Here is a 24360-nt window from a genome sequence, read left to right on the forward strand (position 1 = left end):
ACCATTACCATGGCACATCCACTTTTACTTTCAAAACGAGTTCTTTATTGTCAAAGGACATCCCACACGAAAATGAACCAACACCATTCGTTACCGAAAAACGTCGATTATTGAACTTTAAAATGACAAAATCATAACAAAGTTACTTACATGTGTACACAATACAGTTATTGACCTTTAAATAGGCCAGAAATACACCACAAACACAAATAAATCGCGGAACAAACGATTATGTTTTAGACACAACTTCGCGAGCGGTTTTGATAAAAACTAATAACCTTTAGAGTTAATTATATGCACACGAATATATAATGAAGTCTACTTTTGTCGAGATTAATATCTCAGATTGGAAAATGAGATATTTATGATAGAAATCACAATCAATGGAATTTTAAGAATTGTACAACAAAACACTAATTTGACTTTTGAGTTTTGACAGCACTTGACAGAATATTTGCTAGTTAAATTTGTCACTGTCAGCCATAGGGCTGTCAGCTATTAATTTCATTTCACGCAACTTATCCCAAATATCACAATTTATACTTTTTTACAAAATTTTACAATAAAACTTAAAGCTAGACTTTAAAATAAATCATGCCCACGTGGAATGGTGCCAAGCTAAGGTGCCAAGAATACTGGCGGCATTTCCGCACTGGACAGCCAGGCTGATCCGTTGCGCAAAAAATGAGCCAGCCAAACGTCAAACGAAACAAAAATGTAACTCTTGATAAGAGAGGCATACTTGCCGTTATTAGCCATTTCTGCTGCGTAAAAATATTTCTGCAAATGACGATGTTTCAAAACTGCGTAGACAGTAACGTTCTGCCTATTAAAAAGGACGTTGACACTTGACATATTCTGTCAAATGCCAAAGTCAAATCTTCAAAACACTTCAAAATTTTTGTTGACGCGTGAACGTGAATACGACATACGAATAGATTTCTTTGAGGTGGAGTTATTTCCTGTTAAATCTTTATTTATAACTTTTCTTATTTCATTTGTGTCTTGTGAATATGTCCGGCCAAAACGTAAACGTGTGCGACATCGGCGAAGATGTAAAAGAAGTCCTGAAAAAGTTCCGTTTCCAAAAACACTCGACTAATGCTGCACTGATTTTGAAGGTATTGTATTGGTTATTAATATAAATAATAATCATGTTTTTTTCTGATGGTAGAGTATCCTAAGCTAAGTTCTGGACTTTAGTGTTTGACTAAAATCTGTTCTGCACTTCGTGATTTTCATGCATCCAAACTGTTGCCGTAGCCTAATATTTTTAGACTTTAGTAAGTTAGTTATGAACGCTGACCTACCCTGGTTTCACTTCCGCGGAATTTCTGAAGATCCTTCTTTGATGTCACCGTGACGATTGACCACACAAGCATACAAACTTGTCTTTACTTTTTGAAATACAGTTGAGCTTTTCCCAAGTTTTATAATATCTAGCATATTGTACAGTAATTTCCATTCGATAATTCCATGTAAAATGATATTTATTTACCTAATTCATATATCAGAACAAAGGATTGGGGCAGTATGTGTATTTAAAAACAAAAAAATATTGATACACTGCATTAGTCCTTAGTATGTATTTAACTAACAATAATAAGACTGACTCAGGATGCATGAGTCAGTAGGATTATTGATTGGTCTAATTCTGGGCAGTTATCAGTGAAGGAAACAAATATTGCATTGATAAATAAATTTTCTTATCTTTTAATTATTTACACCTAACTAGATGTTGCCTGTAACTTTGTCTGTGTGCATTAAATATATTTAAAAATCGCATCAGCACTGTTTGAATTACCAGGATTAATACGTCTATGTCCATCTCTGAGATGCAACATAATCTTCGAAATTGTTTAAGCAAATAAGCTGTGAAGCTAGGACACATTTTCGTATTTTTCATATTAGCATGGATTATATTTTGTCAAAAATTGCAGAGTGGGAACATTTTGGCTGCTTTTGTGCTTTGACTCAGTCCAGCCACAGGGGCCACAAGTTTTATCTTAATTTAAATAAATAAATAAATAATATAACATAAATGTTTTTATTACGACCAACAAAAGGATCATATTATTATATAAGTTATAATTTAAGATATAGTTACTATATTTTTAACAGTTTATAACAGTCGCTTCAGTACTGACAGAACATACGTATCACAAATTTCGTCACTGGCGGTGAACGAAACCGTGGCCGAGTTGGTCAAGGCATCGGGCGTGAACCCAGAAGATGCAGGTTCGATTCCTGCCGGTTACACAATTTTTGATATGTATTTAAAATTATTTGATATAGTTACTGTTGCAATCTTTTACATACTCAACATTTGAAGTACAATTTAAATAGTATATGAAGTCACAGGAATAAGCTAGTTTTACTGAAATAACTATAAAGCACTTTTCACATGTTTTATCACATTTCAGGTGAACAGAGAGAAACAAGCGCTGGAGGTGGACAAAGAGCTGGAGAATGTGGAGCTGGAAGAGCTGCAAGACATCCTGCCCTCACACCAGCCCAGGTTCATTGTGTACAGGTGAGCTCACAAACTCAGAGCCTCGATTGCGGTAGAATGACAGCTACAATGTGACAATCGCAATCACCTCTGATTGGTTGATGCTCACTCACTATTGGCAACAATGCATTGTTGCAACAAGAATCGCACAAATTCAGCCAATCACAATAGTTGAGATTGTAATAATGATTGATGCTTTACGAAATCAACCTACACGTTATGTCATAAGCATCATCATCATCAACCATTCGTCGGTGCACTACTGATGGGTTTGGCCATAGTCTATCTCGCTGCCCAAGTGCAGATTAGAACTCTCAGGCATGCAGGCAACTACCTATTGACTCATAACACATGTTATCTTCTTTCTTCTTAAAAACTATATACAAACTAGCTGATGTCCGCAACTTTGTCCGAGTGGAATTAGGTTTTTAAAAATCCAGTCCAAACTCTTATTTTCCGGGATAAAAAGTAGTCTATGTCACTCTCTCCAGGTATTTATCTATACCTATGCAAAAAATCACGTCAATCCGTAGCACTGTTGCGACGTGATTGAAGGACAAACCAACAAACTAACAAACACACACACTTTCGCATTTATAATAACTGGCACTGACTAGATGATCTGTGATGTGATCTGTGTGGATTTCGGATTTTAAAAATTTTGTGGAAACTTTTTATTGCATTTATAATATTAGTATGGATGTTACGTATAGTTAATTTTTTTTTTTAAGTATTGTTATTATTTCAGCTACAAAATGGAACACAATGACGGACGGACATCATTTCCGATGTGCTTCATATTCTACACACCGCGCGATGCACATATGGAACTACAGGTCAGTACAGATTCCGTAAATTCATATCCTCATCTATGATTCATCTGATTTTAGCTTGAAAATATCTAACAAATAATTAGTTTTTGAGAATGAGTCAGCGAGGGTTTTTTGTTATGTCATGTAGTTAGTAAGAAACCAGTTTTAATATCCTATAATATATTATAGGATATATATCATAATTAATTTTTTGCCAATAAATACTATTTATACAGGGTGTAGCCAGAACGCTGGCAAAAACGAAGGCAGGTAATAGACTGAAACTGTGTGAAAAAACTGACAGGTAAAAGATTTAAAAAATCCTATATTTTGCAAAATTTCATGATACAATATTGCAAATAAAACATCTGGCTGATGCTAGAGGTCAACGAACGTTCTGAAAGTAGGTCACTCGGAGTCAATGCCGCTTCGTAGGCCATTGACCCGAGTTTTGCACGCTATACATTGCGGGTTTTTTATTTTTATTTTTTATTTTTTTTATTTTATTGGTTTGCCAACAGATAGTACACATATTATAAAATAACAATTACAATTCACAGAGAAAAAATTTAGAGTGTACACCCAATTACTGGCAAACCGGCATGCATTTAAAAAGTTTGCAAGTGCGGGTTTGAAAAATACTAAATCACTAAAACTACAGAATGAGGTAAATGGTTATTGGTATTGGATTGTGTTCAGTAGTGGCGTGCAGGTCATAGAGGCATAAATGCACTGCTTACCCCAGTTGTAATAGCTCAATGCAAATTTTACATTATGACCTGCCAGTAAACAGGTTCCCCTAACTAATGCCTACCCTGGCTTCAAACCCTGTGCACGCCACTGGTGTTCAGGTAGTATAACAATAACGCTAAGTTTTTGCTAGCGTTCTGCTTACAGCCTGTATATTGGTGTTTGGCCGCATATGGTCTCATGATTATATGATTGTGTGATCATCAGGTAATGTACGCGGCAACGCAGCGCGCCCTGGCGGCGGCCGTGGGCGCGCCGCGACTGCTGGAGGTGCGCGAGATCGACGAGCTCACCAACGACTGGCTCAACGAGAAGCTGCGGAGATAGACCCTGACAGACGAACACACATATCCATGGATATACAGTACTACCACTTTTATAAGTTACGCCGATGTACCTGCGCAGAAATCTTTTTGAACTAGCTGATGCCCGCGACTTCGTCAGAGTGGATTTAAGTTTTTGAAAATCCCGTGATCCTCGTTGATTTTATGGGATAAAAAGTAGCCTATGTCTCTGTTTGCTCCGTTGCGACGTGATTGAAGGACAAACCAACAAACAAACACACTTTCGCATTTATAATAAGTAGTAGTACCGATTGCGCTTTTCTGGGCAATCGAATTTTACCGATGCGATTTATAAAGATGGTAGTACTGTATCTACTAGTTGACATATACACAGGGAATATTAAAAATCCTTAAAACTTTAAAAACGTTGGGCGGGGTGATTACGTAAAACATTGCAGTAGCTACAGCAATGCGACAGTTCATTTGCTGTCTCTCTTCTTCTGCTTATTTTGCTTTGTGGCTACTGCTGTCTCTCTCTAGCCGCTGTTACGTGTGACGTTTGACAGCAATGATCGCGAGATATCGCTGACAGCTCGACGTCGACTAGCTGTAATGTAACTACGCGCTGACCGTCAGCGCCGACGATCAGCGTGAGAACAAAACCTGCCTTTGTATGTACTCCATGTATTCATGTGAAAAGACATTTAATAACAGCAATATTTTCTATTGCCTTACAGTATGCTTGCCTCGTAACACTGCGTGTTTGAGAATAAAGTGACCTAAATCAAATTGATCACTTTTTATTTTATTAAATCGATTTTGAACCGCAACCACCTTTTGGTCTATATATTTAGTATTGTCAAACTTTTAATAATCTGATATGGGGCTTATTTATTATACTTATGTAATGCAAAAACCACATTAAAATTGGTACAGCGATTTTCCAGACTATGGTAACAGACAAATAAGCAAACACATACAGTACACTGCCAAAAGTGACGAACATCGATCTTTAGAAGGAGACAGCAAATTTGTAGAGCACTGTCTCGGTCGTTGACAACGACAAAGCGTCATATGGGTATGAGTAACGACGCTCTACAAAGATGAAATGTCATTCTAAAGGCCGATGTTCATCACTTTCGGCCGCGTACTGTATTATACTTTACTCTTCTCTGTTTCATTGTAAGCAAAAAAAAATTTAATTTTGAAGTTAGGTCACTTTAAATACGAAGATGTGAAAAATGTCGGTAATTTTTTTATAAGCGTGTGTAGTATTTAATAGAATTTACTTTAATGGTAAAGTAAAGTAAAGTAAGTGATTATAAAGACATTTATAAAGTTGACATAATTTATTTAATAAGTTATTCCATGTTACCATGTACCTTTTGGTATTTAAGAAAGTGTTCCAGTATCTTGTATTTTATACACAAACTAGCTTATGCTTGCGACTTCGTCCGCGTGGACTACACAAATTTCAAACCCCTATTTCACCCCCTTAGGAGTTAAATTTTCAAAAATCCTTTCTTAGCGAATGCCTACGTCATAATAGCTATCTGCATGCCAAATTTCAGCCCAACCTGTCTAGTAGTTTGAGCTGTGCGTTGATAGATCAGTCAGTCAATCTATCTATATATATAAAAGGAAAAGGTGACTGACTGACTGACAGATCTATCAACGCACAGCTCAAACTACTGGACGGATCACGCTGAAATTCGGCATGCAGATAGCTATTATAACGTAGGCGTCTGCTAAGAAAGGATTTTTCAAAATTCAACCCCTAAAGGGGTAAAATAGGGGTTTGAAGTTTGTATGAAAGTCTGTCAGTTTTGAAGTGTCGATAAAAAAGTTTTGTAGTTAATATTTTTGCAATTAGCAGTATGACATATTTTATTAAGCTTATGTTAAAATCTCACAGTTAAAAATCAAACCTAAGGGTGTAAAATAGGGGTTTAAAATTTGTGTAGTCCTCGCGGACGAAGTCGCGGGCATAAGCTAGTCCTTTTATATATTTAGAAGAAGAAGACTCAGTTGCTTGTTTGACTAAATATTTGAAGTAAATATTTGCCTTATTATAATACATTCCAAAACGCTATTGTCGCTAAGTTTTTTTTTTTTAATTCATTATAGGTGTACGCTTGACCACAATCACACCTGATGGGAAGTGATGATGTGGCCTAAGATGGGACGCGTTTACCTAGAAGATGCCTATTCACTCTTTTTGTGAAAGTGTTGGCTTTGCGACCACTTTATCTAAGTGAAACTATTAATCTGACGATTTAAAAGCTTATTTGAATTTTTTTTTAAATATTCTATACATACATGATAACTTTTTAATTTGCATAGCGGCCATTTTGAAATTCGCCATCTTGTTTTAATTATTTGGTGTTATAGTGGCAATAGACACTCTCTAACTCCGTGAAAATTTTAACTCTCTACCTATTACGGTTAATGAGATACAGCCCGCTGACAGACAGACAGAAGACAGAGGAGGCTTAGTAATAGGGTCCCGTAAAAATAAAAATAAAATGTGCGAACATGACATTTTTACAGTGATGTTTATATGCATTTATAGATATTTAGTATATTTTGTAGAAACTCTTAGAGATAAGTGAAAAACTGCGATTTTATAACGTATTTTATTTATAACAATATTTTTGTGTATATTTGATTATAATAACAATAAATTAACTTATAAAAATATATCTGTTCTTTAATTTATTTGTGCCTACCTACCTATACTATATTTTTTAATCCCAGAGACTAAAATTGAAGCTGGAACCACCCACAGAACTTATCACTGCGCCAGGGAAGCCATGCTACATGCCGCCGATGGTTTCGTCTATCTATCTTTATTCTTTAGTCTGTGTTTATACTTTAAACTAGCTTATGCTCGCGACTTCTTCCGCGTGAACTACACTTTCAAATCCCTATTTCACCCCCTTAGGAGTTGAATTTTCAAAAATCCTTTCTTAGCGGATGCCTACGTCATAATAGCTATCTGCATGCCAAATTTCAGCTCGATCCTATAGCTATTATGACGTAGGCATTCGCTAAGAAAGGATTTTTGAAAATTCAACCCCTAAGGGGGTGAAGTAGGGGTTTGAAATTTGTGTAGTCCACGCGGACGAAGTCGCGAGCATAAGCTAGTTGGAAAATAAGCTAATCGTACCTAATACCCATAACTTTAGCTTCAGTAGTCCCACAGCCGGTCAAGTCGACCCCGTACTTCTTCATGTCCTCGTAGGTCATGGTGGCGATCACCTCGTAGCCGCACTTGGCGGCCAGCACCTGCGAGGTCTTGGCCGTGAACACTGTGCACCCTGCCTTTATCCCGAACGTCTTGCAGAGCTCTTTCCTGGAAAAAATAATACATACCTAGGTACTTAATACCTATTTCAAAAAAAGGAGGAGGATCTCTATTCGACTATGTTTATTTTTTATTTTTTTGTATGTTTGTTACGCAATTTTTGCCTATAAGAGACCTACATGCAGCAGTAGACGTCTATCGGTTGTTCATGATGATATGGGACCAACTATGGTCATGGTCCTTCGAACCGGATTATTTACCTGGCTTCTATTAGCCTGGCGCCTATGTTCTGCCCCCGATGCCCTGGCAGAACGGTCAGTCCACTGGACGTCAGGAATTTGTCCACGTTGTAGTGCTCGAACACGTCCACCAACCTCTCAGAGTAGGCTAAAGTCTTCAGACATTTCCGCCATGACGCGCCTTTCACCTGCAAAGTACCAGACTATTAGAGCGGAAAGTTGAAACACATATTTGAGGGTAGTTATAGAATTTGCACTCTTTCCAAGCACAGACTACAGTGTATTCTGTGCTTGGAAAGTATTGTTTCCAAGGAACCAAGGAGTACCTGCAGTGGAAGCTTCTATCGGCTCGCAGAACGTTCTGTGTAGGTAGGTATATACCTAGATACCAAATATTATGTACTTAGTCCCCAGAAGGTTAAAACTCAAACATAAGCAATTTCACCCTCACCACCTGGGTGTCTGGCGCACTTCGACCGTCCGTTGTGCCAGATCTTTCTTTCCACGCACATGCAAACTGTGGAACCAACTCCCATCGGCGGTGTTCCCACTAGATTACAACATGGGGCGGACTAAGAGATTCCTAAGAGGCCGGCAACGCATTGGCCTAGTTCCTCTGGTGCTGCAAATGTTCATGGGCGGCGGTAATCACTTAACATCAGGTGACCCGCCTGCTAGTTTGCTCGCTATCTCTATTTAAAAAAAAAATATGTTACGGGCATTATTTATATGAGCTTGGACAATTGTTAGTTCTAAAGTATCTAATCCATACTACGCCTACATTTCGAAGCTAAGCAAGTAAATAGCACTTGCTTTGACGGTGAAGGAAAACACAATGCTGGAGAGTTGAGTTGAGATATTCTTAAAGGTGTGTGAAGTTGCCAATCAGCAGCTGGCCAGCGTGGTGGACTATGGTCTAACTAAAGTCTTCTCATCCTGAGCAGAGACCCGTGTTCAGTATTAGGCTGGCAATGGATTGAGATGAGAATGAAAATTTTTCCTGATACTTGTACTTAGATATTGTTGTGTACGTACTGAAAATTCCATATGATGAAGTCGCGAGCATCAGCTAGGAGAACTAAGAACAGTGCGACAAGGCTCTCTTGGCATTTGAATGACTCTGACAGGGGGGACCTGTTGGAGAACAAAGGCTTAGAATATTCAATCAAACACTTGACGGCAATGTTAGTTCCGATTTTCGCTACGCGCCAAGATAGCCTTGTCGCACTGTATATCCTGGAGCCGGAAAGTCCTTGAGTGGAGACCGCGTTTAAGCAAGCGTACTGTGGGACGCCCTCCAGCACGATGGACCGACGATATAAAGAGGTTGGCGGGAAGTGGCTGGATGAGGAAGGCTGAGGACCGGGTGTGGTGGCGCTCTTTAGGGAAGGCCTATGTCCAACAGTGGACGTCCACAGGCTGATGATGATGACTGTATATCTGCTTAGCGATATGTGTGAGAACAACCCTCCACCTCCCATGGCCCCACCAACCTCTCGGTTATATGGGCCGAATCGCGGGAGGGCGCCCGTTCGGTACTTGCTCTTGGCATTTTCCCGGGGTGCCTTCTTGACTCCCTACAAATTATTTTGTCTCTTCCTTGTCCCTTATGCTCACTCTCCCCCCTTGGGGGCTAGACGTCACTAACACAGCTGTGATCTCCGCTGCTGCTCCTCCGTGGTGCCGGCCTGGCACCTGCACGCTCCGAGCTGCTTCGCCTCTTAGTGTGTGTGAGAACAGAGTCATACCTTTGAAATGTCTTCCTCTTCGTCGTCCTTGCTTTTAACCAGCAGTATATTGAAGCCGACTAGATCTTTGGGTTCGCCATTTTCCTCTGTGAAGCAAGCTATGGATATCTGTTGTGATACGTAATCCTCCCAGTTGTTCCGGATCGTTTGTATTGATTCTGGGTCTGAGGCTATATCTGAAAAGTGGATTTACTTGGTTAAACATTGATCCAAGCCAGTAACTGGATAGAGGCAGAAAAGTTGTATGCAAATTGCGTTCCTGTGCCGCGTCATCATGACGCAGATGATTCCACGTATTAGTGGGTAAGTATCCTGGTCTGTCAATGGGTCCCACATACAAATTTCTGTTAGGTTGCTTAGGTTTCAACTCCCTGGAGGTGAGACGCATTTGCGACCAACTCAAAATTATGTGTCAAATTTTGCGAGGAGATGTTAATGCTCCAGAACTTCATGACCAACTGTGTCGCATACGTGTCCCTGAATCCAACAGTAATCTTTATCCACGAAAAAATAAACTTTTCGTGGTCCCACATCATCGCACTGTTGCTAGATCTATGTCACCTATACCCCGTTCATTAGCATCATTCAACGCGCTTTTGCACAATAATGCTCAATGGGACCCATTTAATGATGGGTCTATAATACTGGTTCGGGAGTTACTGAAGTACGCTGAGAGCATTGCATGAATATGTCATTCAATGTTCTCAGCGTACATATTCAAAATTCTTTGATCTTTTATCGTTTTGTATTTTATGTCTTTTTTCTTGTACCTTTATTTGTATTTAAATTTATTATTAACCATCTAGTTAGTGTAAGTGGCACTGCCGTTCTAATTAGATATAAAATAAATAAAATACCCCTACGGAAGCAACGTGGTGAATTTGGCTAAACTTTAAAGATACTGCGGCGGCTTCCACATACAAATAAACACTGATGACGCTTCTCAAACTCATACGAATGATTCTACAACTATTGCACGCAGTACGGGTTTTCTCCGACTAGCCTGGTCGGCCAGCCGAGGTACGGACTTCGAGGGGTGGCATTCTTACCTACTGAATCAGTACCCTAATTATTAATGCGAAAGTGTGTTTTTTCGTTGCTTTGTTAGTTTGTCCGTTTGTTGGTTTATCTTTCAATCTCGTCGCAACGGTGCAACGGATTGACGTGATTTTTGTATGGGTATAGACTAAAGATAAAACCCTGGAGAGTGACTACTTTTTATCCCGGAAAATCAAAGAGTTCCCACGAGATTGTTTCGTGGGCATTGGCTAGTTGCTGATAAGTACTATAGAAGCCTTGTAGGTACCCATATTAGTTCTAATGTACAATGGTCGGACTAGCTGGGCAGGCCGAGCAGGCCACCCGTTTGGAGATATTCTGGTTGTTACAGTTGAGCTTACAAACTCACTAAGGGTAATATACAATTTTATTGTTCTTACCTAATATTTGGCAAATAGGCTCATCGCGTATGAACGTCTCCTGCATCAGGTCCAAGCATTGTTTCCTGTATGGTTCCTCCATGTCTCTAATTTGGTACCTGCAAAATTAATAGTATTTCATTGTCTAAACTGACTGATAGATGACTGATGATGAAAGTCTGTCGTTGCGCGTTGTTGAGATCTCTGAAGTCAACTCACATTAGCGCCGGTGCACCGTCCCTCTCCCTGCCTTTAAACCTGCTCCATACTCTACCGACTGGCACATCCGGGGGTCTTTTCCACGGCATTCTGTAACAAACATAACAGTTAGTAAACAAAAACCTCCTCAAACCTGACGATGTAGGCTATAGCACTCCGAAACTGTACTGATTAAGAAACTGCGCATGATGCAATATTATTTTAAGTACCAAGCATAGACTACATCATTGAACTTCGGCCCCCAACTTCTCAATCCTGATGCTGCAAGGTACTGAACTCCTAAGCCGTGGGGATTCGGAAATTTCTAATGGTGAGTTGTCATTTTAGGTATCAAGCAACAGCTCTATGATTACAGTCCAAGTCCGAACTCCTGAAAAACCTGATGATGCAAGGTACAGCACTCCTAAACCATAGATATTCAGGAACTGTTCCTGGTGAAATGATATTGTAAATTCCGAGCAAAGACTTTGTTATTGAATTCCAAGTCCCAACTCTTTAATCCTGATGCTCTAAGGTACTGAACTCCTAAGCCATGTGGATTTGGAAAGTTTTGCTGGTGAATTTATATTTTATGTACCTACCAAGCAATGACTAAATATTCACACTAAAAAGCTTAAAATAAAAAAATAAAAAAACTGACTTCCAAAACCAATACAAAGTAAAAAATAACTTTTGTTTCTACTCGTTTTGTTTCAATTACCGACTAAATCAGTTACAATCATATAACACAGACAGAAGGGCTGGCTCATTTTTTGCGCAGCGGATCAGCCTGGCTGTCCAGCGCGGAAATGCAGCCAGTATTCGTGGCACCATTCCACGCGGTCATGATTTATATAGTAATTAGATAAGGCTAGCTTTAAGTTTTATTGTATTAAAAAAATAAGGATGTAGGGTATACTTTCAAAAGATTATAAAATAAAAGTCAACCAAAATATAACGTTCTATTTCGATAGGACGTATTATATTTATCTTTAATAAATAATATTATGCTGGTACTATGTAGGTCTTTTATTATTTAGTAAGTATTTATCTTTTGAATTATTTTCAGGTGCGGCAAATACAGATTAAAATAAAAAGATTGCTACGTTCAATAAGTCGGTACACGTAACCATTCAATCAGATATCTACTAATCTACACTACTTATCTCATATCTATGCGTGTCAGAAATCAGAATACGCAGGATAGGGTACCTGGCGTTAGCTGTGATAGCCCAGTGGTTAAGACATTCCCCTCCGAATCGGAGGGGAATCGGGGGGAATGTCGGTTCGATCCCGGGCATCACCTCTAACTTTTCAGAGTTATATGCGTTTTAAGTAAGTAATTAAAATAAGTAATATCACTTGCTTTAACGGTGAAAGAAAACGTCGTGAGGAAACCTGCACACCTGAGGGTTCTCCATAATGTTCTCAAAGGTGTGGGAAGTCTATCAATCCGCACTTGGCCAGCGTGGTGGACTATGGCCGAACCCCTTCAAATTCTGAGAGGAGACCCGTGCTCTGTAGTGAGCCGGCTAAATAACATTAAAGTCAATCACTTTAGTGTTTACTCAATAACATAAGTACTTGCACTTATGGTTTTCCTCATACCATTATAAGTTAGGTATCTACATAATCAAAAATATCCTCTACCGTTTTTTATAATACCTATACTAACATAATTATTGTGAAAAACACTAACTATAAAAACTTAGGTACTAAGAACAAAGAAGATATTCAATCACTTACCAACCTTTTATTTAAAACTTATAAAACACTAGGTATATTAGTATTTAAATTAGAACAAAACTAAGCTAAAAGTAACCTTCTCAGATGGAAAACAAAACCCGAATGGCCCACACATCTCGGCGAACATATCGCAGATACAGCGGCGAGTTATCACAAAACAAGCCTTATCTACACGTGATAAGAGCGAGCGGTGCTAAAAAACAAATGCTAAAATTTGTTTTTGTACAACTCGTATTATGACATGTGAGTGGTGCGCGTTTCCATCGTCTAAATATCGTCTGATGGCATTTCATTCATCATGATCAACCCATGGCCGGCTCACTACAGAGTACGGGTCTCCTCTCAGAGTGAGAACAGTTTTGGCCATTTGCGGATTGGTAGACTTTAACACACCTTTGAGAAGATTATGGAGAACTCTCTGGTATGCAGGTTTCTTCACGACGTTTTCGTGATGTTTAATTACTTAACGCACATAACTCCAAAAAGTTAGAGTTGCGTGCCCGGGATCGAAACCCCCACCTCTGATTTGAAGGCGGACGTCCTAACCACTAGGCTATCAGCCTATCACAGCTTATTACATTAGCCGGCAAGAAATATTGTACATCGACCTTTAGAAAGAGGTTTCGGCTGGAGCGTTGTCTCTATCACTCATACCTATATAACGTTTTGTCGGTCTCAATGGCAAAGACAACGCTCTACGACGAAACCGCTATCTCCTTCTAAACTTCTTATATTACTTTCTGTGGTGCTGCGGTGGTGGTGCGTATTGCTTGCCGAGTGGCTGCTTTTCCTGCATGGTTAGCAGTGGGAGGGCAGGCGGTGCATTTCGCATGCTGCATGTTGCATCATACAGATTCGACCTGTTTCAGCGGATTATAGCAAATTAAGCTTTTGGTTTATTGTATATCATGGACTTCCGCAAAGTAACGCCTGTTTCTATACAACATCAAATTAATCGTTGTATGGTACCATTGTCTAAATATATAAAAGGAAAAGGTGACTGACTGACTGACTGACTGACTGACTGACTGACTGACTGACTGACTGACTGACTGATCTATCAACGCACAGCTCAAACTACTGGATGGATCTAGCTGAAATTTGGCATGAAGATAGCTATAATGACGTAGGCATCCGCTAAGAAAGGATTTTTGAAAATTCAACCCCTAAGGGGGTGAAATACGGGTTTGAAATTTTTATAGTCCACGCGGACGAAGTCGCGAGCATAAGCTAGTCTACAATAAAATAGATGGCACTGATTTTACATCCGTATCGTGTAACAACGTGAACAGAGCCTCCTAAGGGCACTCGACCACACTTGCCGCGTTGCACTCTAACTCGCTGTATATAAATTAAAGCGGACGGACTGCTTCATTGATATGTAGTAGCCTTGATCGGTATTGCCTCTAATTTGTACGCGATTTAAGCCAATAAAAGATCTATATGCCTCGATGTGTAGGTACTAGTGATGTAACGAATATTCGCATATTTTTGCATATTCACATTCGCATCCGCGAAATTACTGCAAATGTTTTGCGAATATAAAAAAAATTGTTTTGATGTGATAGAACTGGTTAATAAAACAAAATCCATTAATTTTTTAGGTTTTATAATGTAACTAGCTTATGCTCGCGACTTCGTTTGCGTGTAATCAGTATATATAATGTACTATGTGTATATATAATGTACTCTGTGCGTGTAATACACAAATTTCAAACCCCTATTTAACCCCCTTAGGAGTTGAATTTTCAAAAATCCTTTCTTAGCGGATGCCTACGTCATATAATAGCTATATGCATGCCAAAATTCAGCCCGATCCGTCCAGTAGTTTGAGCTGTGCGTTGATAGATCAGTCAGTCAGTCAGTCACCTTTTCCTTTTATATATTTAGATAAAAAGTAACTTAACCTCGTAATCACATTATCGGTCTTCTCTTTATCATTTGGTAATGGGACTGCCGCCAAGGTCACCAAGCCATAGACAAATGGCGCCAAATCTAACAAAAACTGAATATTCGCATTCGCGTTCGCGAATGTTGGCAGCAGATATTCGCATTCGCATTCGCGTCCAAAATATGACATTACATCACTATAGTAGTAGTAGGTATAGTACAACAAGGCCATGTAGGCTGTGTATAGTGCGCCTAGGCATTTCATCGAGAAGAATTCTTAAATACATTTTAAGTCAGGTTCTTACTCATTAGTGTTGTCGCCGCGATGCAAGTCAGCTGTATGTGTATAATAATCTTCAAAGTTTAAATAATATGAAATTAATTGTTACGAGCCTGATTATTATATTTTTCTGGTGTTTACTACTCGTAGTATTTCGGTTGCTTTCATTAGGTAGTCCGTTAGGCCATTGAGGTTCATCCCTAATTGATCGAGCATGCCTGTAACACTAATGTAATGAGAATTTTCCTCCTCCCCAAGGAAAAAATCGTTAAAGTGCGAGTCGGTCTTGCACGCGAAGGGTTCCATCGTACATCTAACAATTTTATGTACTTGTTGTTTTTTTTTTAATTTGCACGGCGGCCATTTTGTAATTCGCCATCTCGGTTGTTTTATTATTCGTTGTTATAGCGGCAATAGAAAAAGACACTGAAAATTACAACTAGGTTCATGAGATATAGCCGCTGACAGACGTTCGTTCGCAGTTCGACAGACGATCGCGTTGGAAAATTTGGGTACGAAACACTAATTATTTATTCAACAACATTATTTTTCGATGTTTTGAAAAACTACACACACCCGCACGTCACCCGCACTCACCGGGTTAGTGCGGGGGCTGCAGAGGCGTCTTTACCTATGGTGCAGGGTGTGCGGCGCACACAAGCGCCAGGCCTAAGGGGGCGCCGAGCGCCCTCTAATGCGACACCTCCAAAGATGCGTCGATGCCGGCGCTCTCAAAGACCCTTCGCTCGTGTTATGGCCGCCGCCGTCATCATTTAAAATTGCACTATTTGCATCCGAATTTCTGTTTGAAAATATAACTGTTAGTATTCCATTTTGACCCTGCTCCTACTAGACTAGAGGGCGCCAGGGTACTGGTTGTGCATGGGCGCCACAAGGACTAGAGACGTCTCTGGGGGGCTGTGTGGGTTCCCTTCTCGATTGCCATCTCGACCTGTCGCGTTAGGTGTCTTTATTATGTCAAACTAATGCATGTGAAATATGTAAACCGGTAGTATATTAAACTGTTATTTGGAGTAAATGGCAAAAAATACGCGTTTGCACAAAAATAAACAAAGGTTTCTGAGAAGACCGCGTATTGCCAGGTGTTGTTGATGTATGTACTGAAATGTAGTGCTGTACTGTGTCGATTTATTTGGTATCGATAAAACTAGGTAGGTAATATACACATTAGCGTACAAAATGAGTATTCACTCGCCAACTGTCATGTCAAAAGTACGGTTCAACCGTACAGACTACAATCGTACTTTTGACATGACAGTTGACACATAGAGTTAAAATGGCGAGTGAGTTTTCTTTTTGTACCTACGGGCTATAATATATCTACTTAGTCTGCCCATAAATAAATTAAAGTCATTTTTTAATTAAATTATTTATGTATTGTTCCGGGATGAGCCCTGGCCCCTGACTCTTAAATTAAAAACATTAAATCTGATTCATCAGTTTGAGCACTATACGTTAACTCAGACAGATACTTATAACACCTCTTTTTGCGTTAGGGTTTAGAAACTTGCAGGTTAGGTACATTCGGAAATGAACATAATAGAGCTTTTACCCATCCATCGCCCATTCAACCCATCACCGGCTCATTACTGAGCACGGGTTTCCTCTCAGAATGAGAATGGTTTGACCATAATCTACCACGCTGACCGAGGGTTGATTGGCAGACTTTTGAGGACTTTATGGAGAACTCTCAGGCATCCAGGTTTCCTCACGATGTTTTCCTTCACTGTCAAAGCAAGTAATATTAACGAGTACCTACCTAATTTCTTAAAACGCATATCCTAACTCCGAAAGTTAGAGATGCGTGCCTGGGATCAAACCCTAAACCTCCCGAATAGGAGGTGGTTGTCTTAACCACTAGGCTACACAGCCCTTAGGTAGAGTTTTTTTTAATATTATTATGTAAATAGTTTACGTGCCAGACAATACTGTAAGATGACTTCTTTCAGCTTTTTGTTGGAGCTTTTAGGCGTAGCAATCGTAGCAACGTAGCTTTTAAGTCGTAGCACGTAGGTCGTAAAAGGTGACATCCGGTTTTCTTACCTTTCCACCAACATCGATGTTCTGACTCATCGATGAACCTTTCTCCCCATCACTAACCCACGAGTAATTTTATATTTCCCCAATCCCAATTTACTTTCTCGGGATCATAAAATTATTATACTCAGACGTTTGCCGGCCGTAGAGCGGGCCGCCCGCCGTTTCAAAAATAACCGCGAACGTACCGAAACTTTCAGTGGAGTTACAAAAATAGTTCATCATATTTTTTGTGTTTGAGTGAGTTGACAATGATTTTGAATGGGTAAGTGAGTATTTTTTTTAAATTTCCCGCCCGTTTCGCGCTAACTTTTGGTGACGTGTGCAACGACCTTTCCGATCGTGTAGGTAGAGTCGAGATGAAAATGATTGCCGGTTTTGTTTAAAAGCTAGCAATAAAATGTGTTTTGAAAGTACAACGCATGAGGAAGACGAAGTCCTAAATCAAAACGTACAGTAATATGACGAAGCAAATCTTCCAGTCGCTGAAAATATATGCTGCTAGCTAATTCAAACTAAGTAGGTACTTATGATCGTGAAGTAAAAAACTCTAACGTAAGCATAAGTTAAAAGTAAGCACCTAAACCCATCTTTAAAGTGAACATCTGAAGAAAATTAAAAAAAGGAAAGACAAACAAAAAGATGTGACTAGGTATAGACAGTGACCTTTTAAGTTTTCTTAATCCATTTCAACGTACAAAGTGTATACGTAGTACGCGGCCGCATTAATGTACCTTTAGAAGGAGATAGCAGATTTGTATAGCATTGTCCCTGTCGTAGAGACCGACAAAACGTCATATATAAATGAGTGACAGAGACAACGCTATACAAAGCCGAAATGCCATTCTAAAGGCCGATATACTGTAATTCTTTCCGATTAAAAGTGTGTTAAAGGGAATACAAACAAATTGCTGACGGTGGGTGCCTACAATACAGTAAGTGGCTAATGTTTTCATAGATAGAGAAGTTCTTTGTCTAAATTTAAAATCATTCGCATATTAGAAGAAGAGACAGTTTTTTCACGACGTCAAAACTTTTTTGATTACTTACCAGACTTCAATCGATTCCCTAGCCACTGTTGTCTACAAATAACTTTTGAATTTACGACTTTTTCAGTAATGTCGAGAAAACGAAATGTCTCGTGCAATACGAAATGTTCAAACAAACAATCTGTTACGAGATTTTGGAATGATATATTTGAAAACCTATTTTAAAACTCTGGCAGTAAGTGCCAGGTCGTTATCCATACACTTTGTTTCTTGATAAAGTAACAAGAATTGCTCCTGACTATTATTAATGCGAAACGTGAAACATACGTACTTTAAATGTCTCTATTATAGAACCAACGAGAGATTTCGTTTTTGACATCTGTCAGTTCATCATGATCTTTTATTAATTAAAACGCACATAATTCCGAAAAGTTAGAGGTGCGTGCCCGGGATCGAATCCGGGACCGCCGATCTCCGATTAGAAGGCGGACGTCCTAACCACTAGGCTATCACTGTCAGTTACATACAACATAATATTGCGTGCCTTGGTATCTCTATGTTGTGTGCCATCTCGCACGCATTACAGTACGCGGCCGACATCGGCCTTTAGAATGACATTTCGGCTTTGTAGAGCGTTGTCTCTGTCACTCATACCTATATGACGTTTTGTCGGTCTCAACGACAGAGACAGTGATCTACAAATCTGCCATCTCCTTCAAAAGATCGATGTACTTTCGGCCGCGTACTGTACTTTGATATCTCAGTACGAAACGTCAAAAACTCAATCTCTCGTTGGCTCTACATTAAATTATTTCTTTCTGAACTCTAATTTGATCGATGACTACAAAGACTGCATAGGTGTTGACTGTTGTAATTTCTTTGATAGTCAATAAGATTAAATACGGTATGTAATTTTTTTGTTCCATGGATTCAAAAGAAGTTGGTTAATAAATCTTACTTTTTGCAATCAAAACAGAGTAAGTAACAGTTAATCTATTAGTTACTCATACAGAGCTGTAATATCGGTCCCTCACTTTCTTCTGAACCGCCCAGTTTCTTCTCTAGCCTGTAGGAAGAGCATTCCTAATCCTAGTGATACATTCACCTGATGATTCGAAAGCACAAGGTTTATTTAAATTAGAAACTTCTCTCTCTGCGTCATTTTTCTCATGGCTGAGGGTTGCGACCTCCACTTCAAAATTATTTTCTTGCGATAATAATGCCGTGAGTTCGCATATCCTTCTGCATATGCTTTAGCACAATTTATTTCAACTCCTGTTCGATGTCTTTGTTTACTTATTTTTGTGAGTTTATTTACAAATTCACCACAGTTTAAACAGCAGAGTGATTCATTTAAAAGATGCTTGTGATGTTAAATTAAATAATCAAGTATTCTTTACTGTAGCATATGTCAGACGTTGATGAAAATATGTTTTTATTTTGATCGTCCTTTTGAAATATTGTAAAATTTTAAACAAATGTATTGAATGTTTTACGATTAAAAGTTTATTAACCCTGAGTCAACATCATCATCATCATCAGTAACCGATAGACGTCCACTGCTGGACATAGATCTTTGTAGGGACTTCCACACGCCACTTTGCGCCGCCTGATTAAACCTGAGTGCGAAAGGAAATCTGTGGTGCAGAAGCTTAATTAATGCCCGGTCATAAACATATCATAATAATGTTCTACCTCGTCTTTTGCACTGTAGAAAACCAGGTAAGTAAATTCTTTGACAGATATTCCAAGGTTTAATTGAAATGTCAAAAAAGTTCCTCTTCAATAAAATATACGGCAATGCAAACGCAGTTCGAAATAAGTAGTTTTCAACATGATTTTAAATACTTAAAAACTTCGTCAGTGCAAACTCACGGTTGCTGGTAACTGGGTTAGAAGAATCCAACAAAGAGACATCAAGTTAAATAGTGCCTTGTATCAGGGACACCACAAGGGAGTCCGCACAGACCCGTGTTTTTAAAAATAGACTTATTTGGTTTACGTTCACAAATTCCATCGCAGACACAAAGAACACCGTTTTCATAGCCATAGCATGTGAACAGCGTATTTTAGGATTAAACAAAACAATTTACGCGTTTGCCAGACGTATGTAAACAAGAAATTAATATTGCGACTTAGGTAAATATGAATAATCCTAATTACTTTTTAGTATTATAAATGTGAAAGTGTGGATGTTTGGATGGTTGTTACTCAATCACGCAAAAACTACTGGACGGATTTGGCTGAAATAGGAATGGAGATAGATTATATAGATTAAGACATAGACTACTTTTTATCCCGGAAAATCAAAGAGTTCCCGCGGGATTTTGAAAAACGTTAATCCACGCGGACGAAGTCGCTGGCGTCAGTTAGTTATTAAATATTTTTACCTTGTATTTTTTTAATTAAGATTTGAACTAAGTAAATATTTTATTCTCTTCTAATGTAACATCATTTATGATTATTATATTGTAAAATATTGTGTGCCAGAAATGGCTGGATGCATAATGTGATTTCAACAAATAATAGATACCAATATAGTAATAATAGTGAAGCTGTGGTAGCCTAGTGGTTAGGACGTCCGCCTTCCAATCGGAGGTCGGGGGTTCGATCCCGGGCACGCACCTCTAACTTTTCGGAGTTATGTGCGTTTTTAAGTAATTAAAATATCACTTGCTTTATCGGTGAAGGAAAACATCGTGAGGAAACCTGCATGCCTGAGAGTTCTCCATAATGTTCTCAAAGGTGTGTGAAGTCTGCCAATCCGCCCTTGGCCAGCGTGGTAGACTATGGCCAAAACCCTTCTCACTCTGAGAGGAGACCCGTGCTCTGTAGTGAGCCGGCGATGGGTTGATCATGATGATGAAGTAGATATAGTGCACACAAATAACTCTAGTCCGTACGTAATGATCAGACGGGTAAATAGGTAGTCAATCAATCAATTGCACTGTTTTCTTAAGTTTTCAACACTGATTATAAACTTCGATGCTTCTTCAACGCGTGAGACCTTGATTTTTGTCTGAGATCATTTGAATTCAGGCAAAAAACATAAATGCGTTTCCTGATCGCTGGATCGGTTAGAGATCTACGAAGAAGCTGAAAAAGATAGGTAATCTAGAAGTTTATAATTGCAAATATTGCAACAGACCTAATTTTGAGTTCTTTGGATCTATTGCGTCTTTGTACCTACCCGTAATGAGAATGATTTTTGCTTGAACTTGAACTAATATTTTAAAAGTTTCGTTCACTGATGTTACTTAATAACAAACATTAAGGTTACATACGTAACGTTACTTAATATTTAAAAAGTTTTCAATTGAAAGAATTACAATGCCTAAGCAAAAAAATATCTAAAGAGAAATGGACAAATCCACCACGAAATATCTGAAACTCCAAAGGCTACGAGTGTAAAATTTCGTACGAGTATGGGTGTTCTCTTTAGGACGTAGCACTAGTGTTCGCTGAGACGAGATTTTGCGAAAGTCCATCTCTGAGGACGTGAATTAATGGGGTTTTAGGAATGTTAAAGTTTGATAAACAAGAAGTGTTTTGTAGTATTTTCTAAATTGTTGAGAATGATGTGAAATAAAGGACATCTCTTTTGATACTGTCGATTTAATTTTGCTGTATGTGCACTCACAATCTACTTATAATACCAATCTTATCTTCTTAAGTTTAAGGTCGATATTATGTTACTACAGCGATTTATATATTACAGTTCTGTAGGTGTGTCCATACATCTATTTTCTTGTACAGCCACAAGATACGATCTGTGTGTTTTTGCCAAATTATCTCACTCGTGTACTAATTAATTATTATAGAGCTTTGCATCTTATGATCTACGTTTTTCATGATTTTTAACGGAAATGGAAGGTTTACTTGGTTTATCACGGTACCACGACGGAATGGTAACATGGTAAGTTCGCTCAGGATCACAACTAATAATATTATAAATGCGAAAGCGTGTTTGTTTGTGGGTTTGTATGTTTGAGCAACGGATTGGGGTGAATTTTTGCATGGGAGACCTGGAGATTGACATAGGCATAAAAAAAGAACTAAAAAGGCTACAATTTTTTTTTTCAAACAATCATAGCCTGTGTCACTTGACTGATGAAAGGATTCTAAGTTCTAACGATATTCTATGCATCCAAATTTGTTCAGGCATCTATATTCCTATACAATTTGATGAATGTTTGGAAGTTATGGTGGATTTATTCCTTACATACATGACCGGTGATCGTGAATCATTATACACCTTTTTGGGCACTCGTGTATCAAAACCAACATTTACTTACAATAAAATGTACCGACAAGATTGTTCTTTGACAATTTAAAAAATTCGGTCATTACCATTTCCTTCTCAGTGCCCAACCAAAATAAATTAGTGTGGTCTTACTTATTTGGTTTTACGAAAATAAAATCAAGGAAGTGCGATATGTCTTTCAGCACAATGTGTGCCCTTATTTTGAAAATCGCAAACATTTGGCCAACCGCATTGCAACTTTTAAGATATTTTTAGATCCGCATCTTCGAGTACGCTCTTCTCATTTTGTTGGGAGAATATGATTTGTTGGTACAAATATCTTTATGACATGCAATGTATCGAAGCAAACATCATATTTACAACTTATGAGTCTTACGGCTTTTATTTATGTGTTACTGAGAACTTATGCCTCTTCAAACGCTTCATTTGGCATCAATGATTGGTTCAAAAGTGCATCTAAGTATGCTTTTTGGAGTCTTTTGAACTTCTGCAACATTTTAGGGAATTGGAGAAGCTTTGTTCAATTCTTTTTAGTTCTGAACATATTGCGAGTATCAAGAAGTCAATACGTTGAGTAAAAGAGCGAAATAAACTTTGCTTTTATTAGTCAAATACCGATTTATTTCTTACTATGATCATTAAGTTGACGTTTGAAAAAATTATGCAAAGTAGTTTTACCAAAGAATAGATAGAATAGAATAGAATAGAATAGAAGTTTATTAGTTGATCCGACACATGATAAACACAAACACAAATATTTACAAAAAAAACATTCCTTAAAATCTAATAGGTACCTAAGTATTATCTAAAATGTGTCGTGCCAACGAAAAGGCCCGAACTCATACCCGATAATTAACTTCTAAGTAAACATACAAGTCTGTCTTTTATTCGTGCAACTTTAAGCCTAGACATAGATTATAGTTTTCACAATGTGTCTACTAAATAGAGTTTCATTGGTTGGTATTCAAATGAGAATGAAACTACGTTTGTATGGAGCGAGTGACGGAGAGACTACCGTTAAAAAGTAGCCATTCTGTCTGCCTATCCAGTGCAGTCTGACATTTGCAAGTCGCCTCCGGTGCTATTCTGAGATCTGTAAGTTCATCTCACGTGCCTGCACTAATAACTCATGAGTTTTTATTGGCTCTAGAAGACAATGATAAATAATAAATTAATAAGGTTACCTCTAAAAAAAGGACTAAAATTCAGAATTGTACTTTTGACATGACATTTGTTTGATACATAAAGTTAAAAGGGCGCGTGAGGAGTTACGCTCCATTTTGAAAATATAAATTTAAGAAAACTCCTTGCTTTTTGAAATTTACCGAATTAAAAAAAATATTTAAAAAAATCCAGCAAAAATCTCACTCGTGTTGTAAATTTTACTTACAAGCCATGTTTACTAGCCTAGCATATAAAGTGTATTTTAGGTTACCTCTGTATAAGAAATTAAAAAAACTTTTGTTCAAAAGAAACCTTAGATGCTACAAATTAGACTTGTGTAGTATAGTAGTAGTAAATAGTAGTTGGACTAAGTATAGCATAACTTGGTAGCTAAGGCAGGACACGTACTGAGTGTAGTGAGTCAGTTATTAGTATATTATGTATGGGTCAGTCCCTATCGGCCGTTGGGCGTTGGGCGAACTCGCGTTGACAGAATAAACTGGTTAAGAGGTTCGAAGTGTTATAATTAACTGTCCCAGTACTACACTCCCCAAGAAAAACAGTGGTGAAGACTATCCCAACAATAGAGCGTCCCAACATATGTATCCCAGCTCAGCCAGTCTTGTCACACAACCCGCTACCTTCGGGTGGACGACTGGAGAGTGGAGAGTGGAGAGTGCAGACCTTACATGATGCGGACA

At 38.4% G+C, this 24360-nt stretch overlaps 4 protein-coding genes and 1 non-coding gene across 7 annotated transcripts in view; 3 read left to right on the forward strand and 2 right to left on the reverse strand.

Moving 5' to 3' along the window:
• ATP7 (copper-transporting ATPase 1) overlaps positions 1-423 on the reverse strand; it is a 60716-nt gene extending 60293 nt beyond the window's left edge. Inside the window, exon 1 of the mRNA XM_034972228.2 lies at positions 151-423. The gene's annotated coding sequence lies outside the window, so the exon portion shown is untranslated. The remainder of the gene's footprint in view (positions 1-150) is intronic.
• Positions 393-14029, forward strand: GMF (Glia maturation factor). 2 transcript variants are annotated; one of them, XR_011237116.1, is made up of 5 exons: positions 393-1121; positions 2424-2533; positions 3261-3348; positions 4282-6005; positions 14011-14029. XR_011237116.1 is itself a non-coding variant. In XM_034972243.2 (4 exons), exons 1-4 carry the CDS (start codon positions 1014-1016, stop codon positions 4399-4401), a joined length of 426 nt encoding a protein of 141 aa, XP_034828134.1. In that variant the 5' UTR covers positions 393-1013; the 3' UTR covers positions 4402-7058. The 2 variants fall into 2 exon arrangements, 1 of the variants encoding a protein (XP_034828134.1); XM_034972243.2 differs by lacking the exon at positions 14011-14029 and having other exon boundaries at positions 4282-7058.
• On the forward strand, positions 2187-2259 carry TRNAS-UGA (transfer RNA serine (anticodon UGA)). Its single transcript has one exon. It is a non-coding gene; the product is annotated as a tRNA-Ser (tRNA).
• On the reverse strand, positions 7055-13157 carry LOC117985494 (uncharacterized). Of its 2 annotated transcripts, none has more exons than XM_034972240.2 (6): positions 13019-13157; positions 11290-11379; positions 11092-11189; positions 9653-9828; positions 7926-8092; positions 7055-7713 (listed from the first exon to the last, which is right to left on the reverse strand). In XM_034972240.2, the coding sequence occupies exons 2-6, from the start codon at positions 11376-11378 to the stop codon at positions 7518-7520; spliced, it is 726 nt and encodes a 241-aa protein (XP_034828131.1). In that variant the 5' UTR covers position 11379; positions 13019-13157; the 3' UTR covers positions 7055-7517. The 2 variants fall into 2 exon arrangements, with proteins under 2 accessions (XP_034828131.1, XP_069356958.1); XM_069500857.1 differs by having other exon boundaries at positions 13015-13150.
• A 3351-nt stretch (positions 14030-17380) lies between the features above and the next one.
• Positions 17381-24360, forward strand: part of LOC138402784 (tau-tubulin kinase homolog Asator-like) — a 50443-nt gene continuing 43463 nt past the window's right edge. Inside the window, exon 1 of the mRNA XM_069500863.1 lies at positions 17381-17507. The gene's annotated coding sequence lies outside the window, so the exon portion shown is untranslated. The remainder of the gene's footprint in view (positions 17508-24360) is intronic.

This window comes from Maniola hyperantus, chromosome 9 (genome assembly GCF_902806685.2).
Source record: "Maniola hyperantus chromosome 9, iAphHyp1.2, whole genome shotgun sequence".
Taxonomy (NCBI): Eukaryota; Metazoa; Arthropoda; class Insecta; order Lepidoptera; family Nymphalidae; genus Maniola; species Maniola hyperantus.

Bases quoted from the DNA above. Each gene is read 5' to 3' on its own strand.
- GMF (XM_034972243.2), top strand. From the start codon at position 1,014: ATGTCCGGCCAAAACGTAAACGTGTGCGACATCGGCGAAGATGTAAAA. The intron at 2,534-3,260 runs GTGAGCTCACAA...TTATTATTTCAG, and splicing joins CCCAGGTTCATTGTGTACAG to CTACAAAATGGAACACAATG. The intron at 3,349-4,281 runs GTCAGTACAGAT...TGTGATCATCAG, and splicing joins ATGCACATATGGAACTACAG to GTAATGTACGCGGCAACGCA.
- LOC117985494 (XM_034972240.2), bottom strand. From the start codon at position 11,378: ATGCCGTGGAAAAGACCCCCGGATGTGCCAGTCGGTAGAGTATGGAGC. The intron at 9,829-11,091 runs GTAAGAACAATA...TCCACTTTTCAG, and splicing joins GCCTATTTGCCAAATATTAG to ATATAGCCTCAGACCCAGAA. The intron at 8,093-9,652 runs GTATGACTCTGT...GGTACTTTGCAG, and splicing joins AAGAGGAAGACATTTCAAAG to GTGAAAGGCGCGTCATGGCG.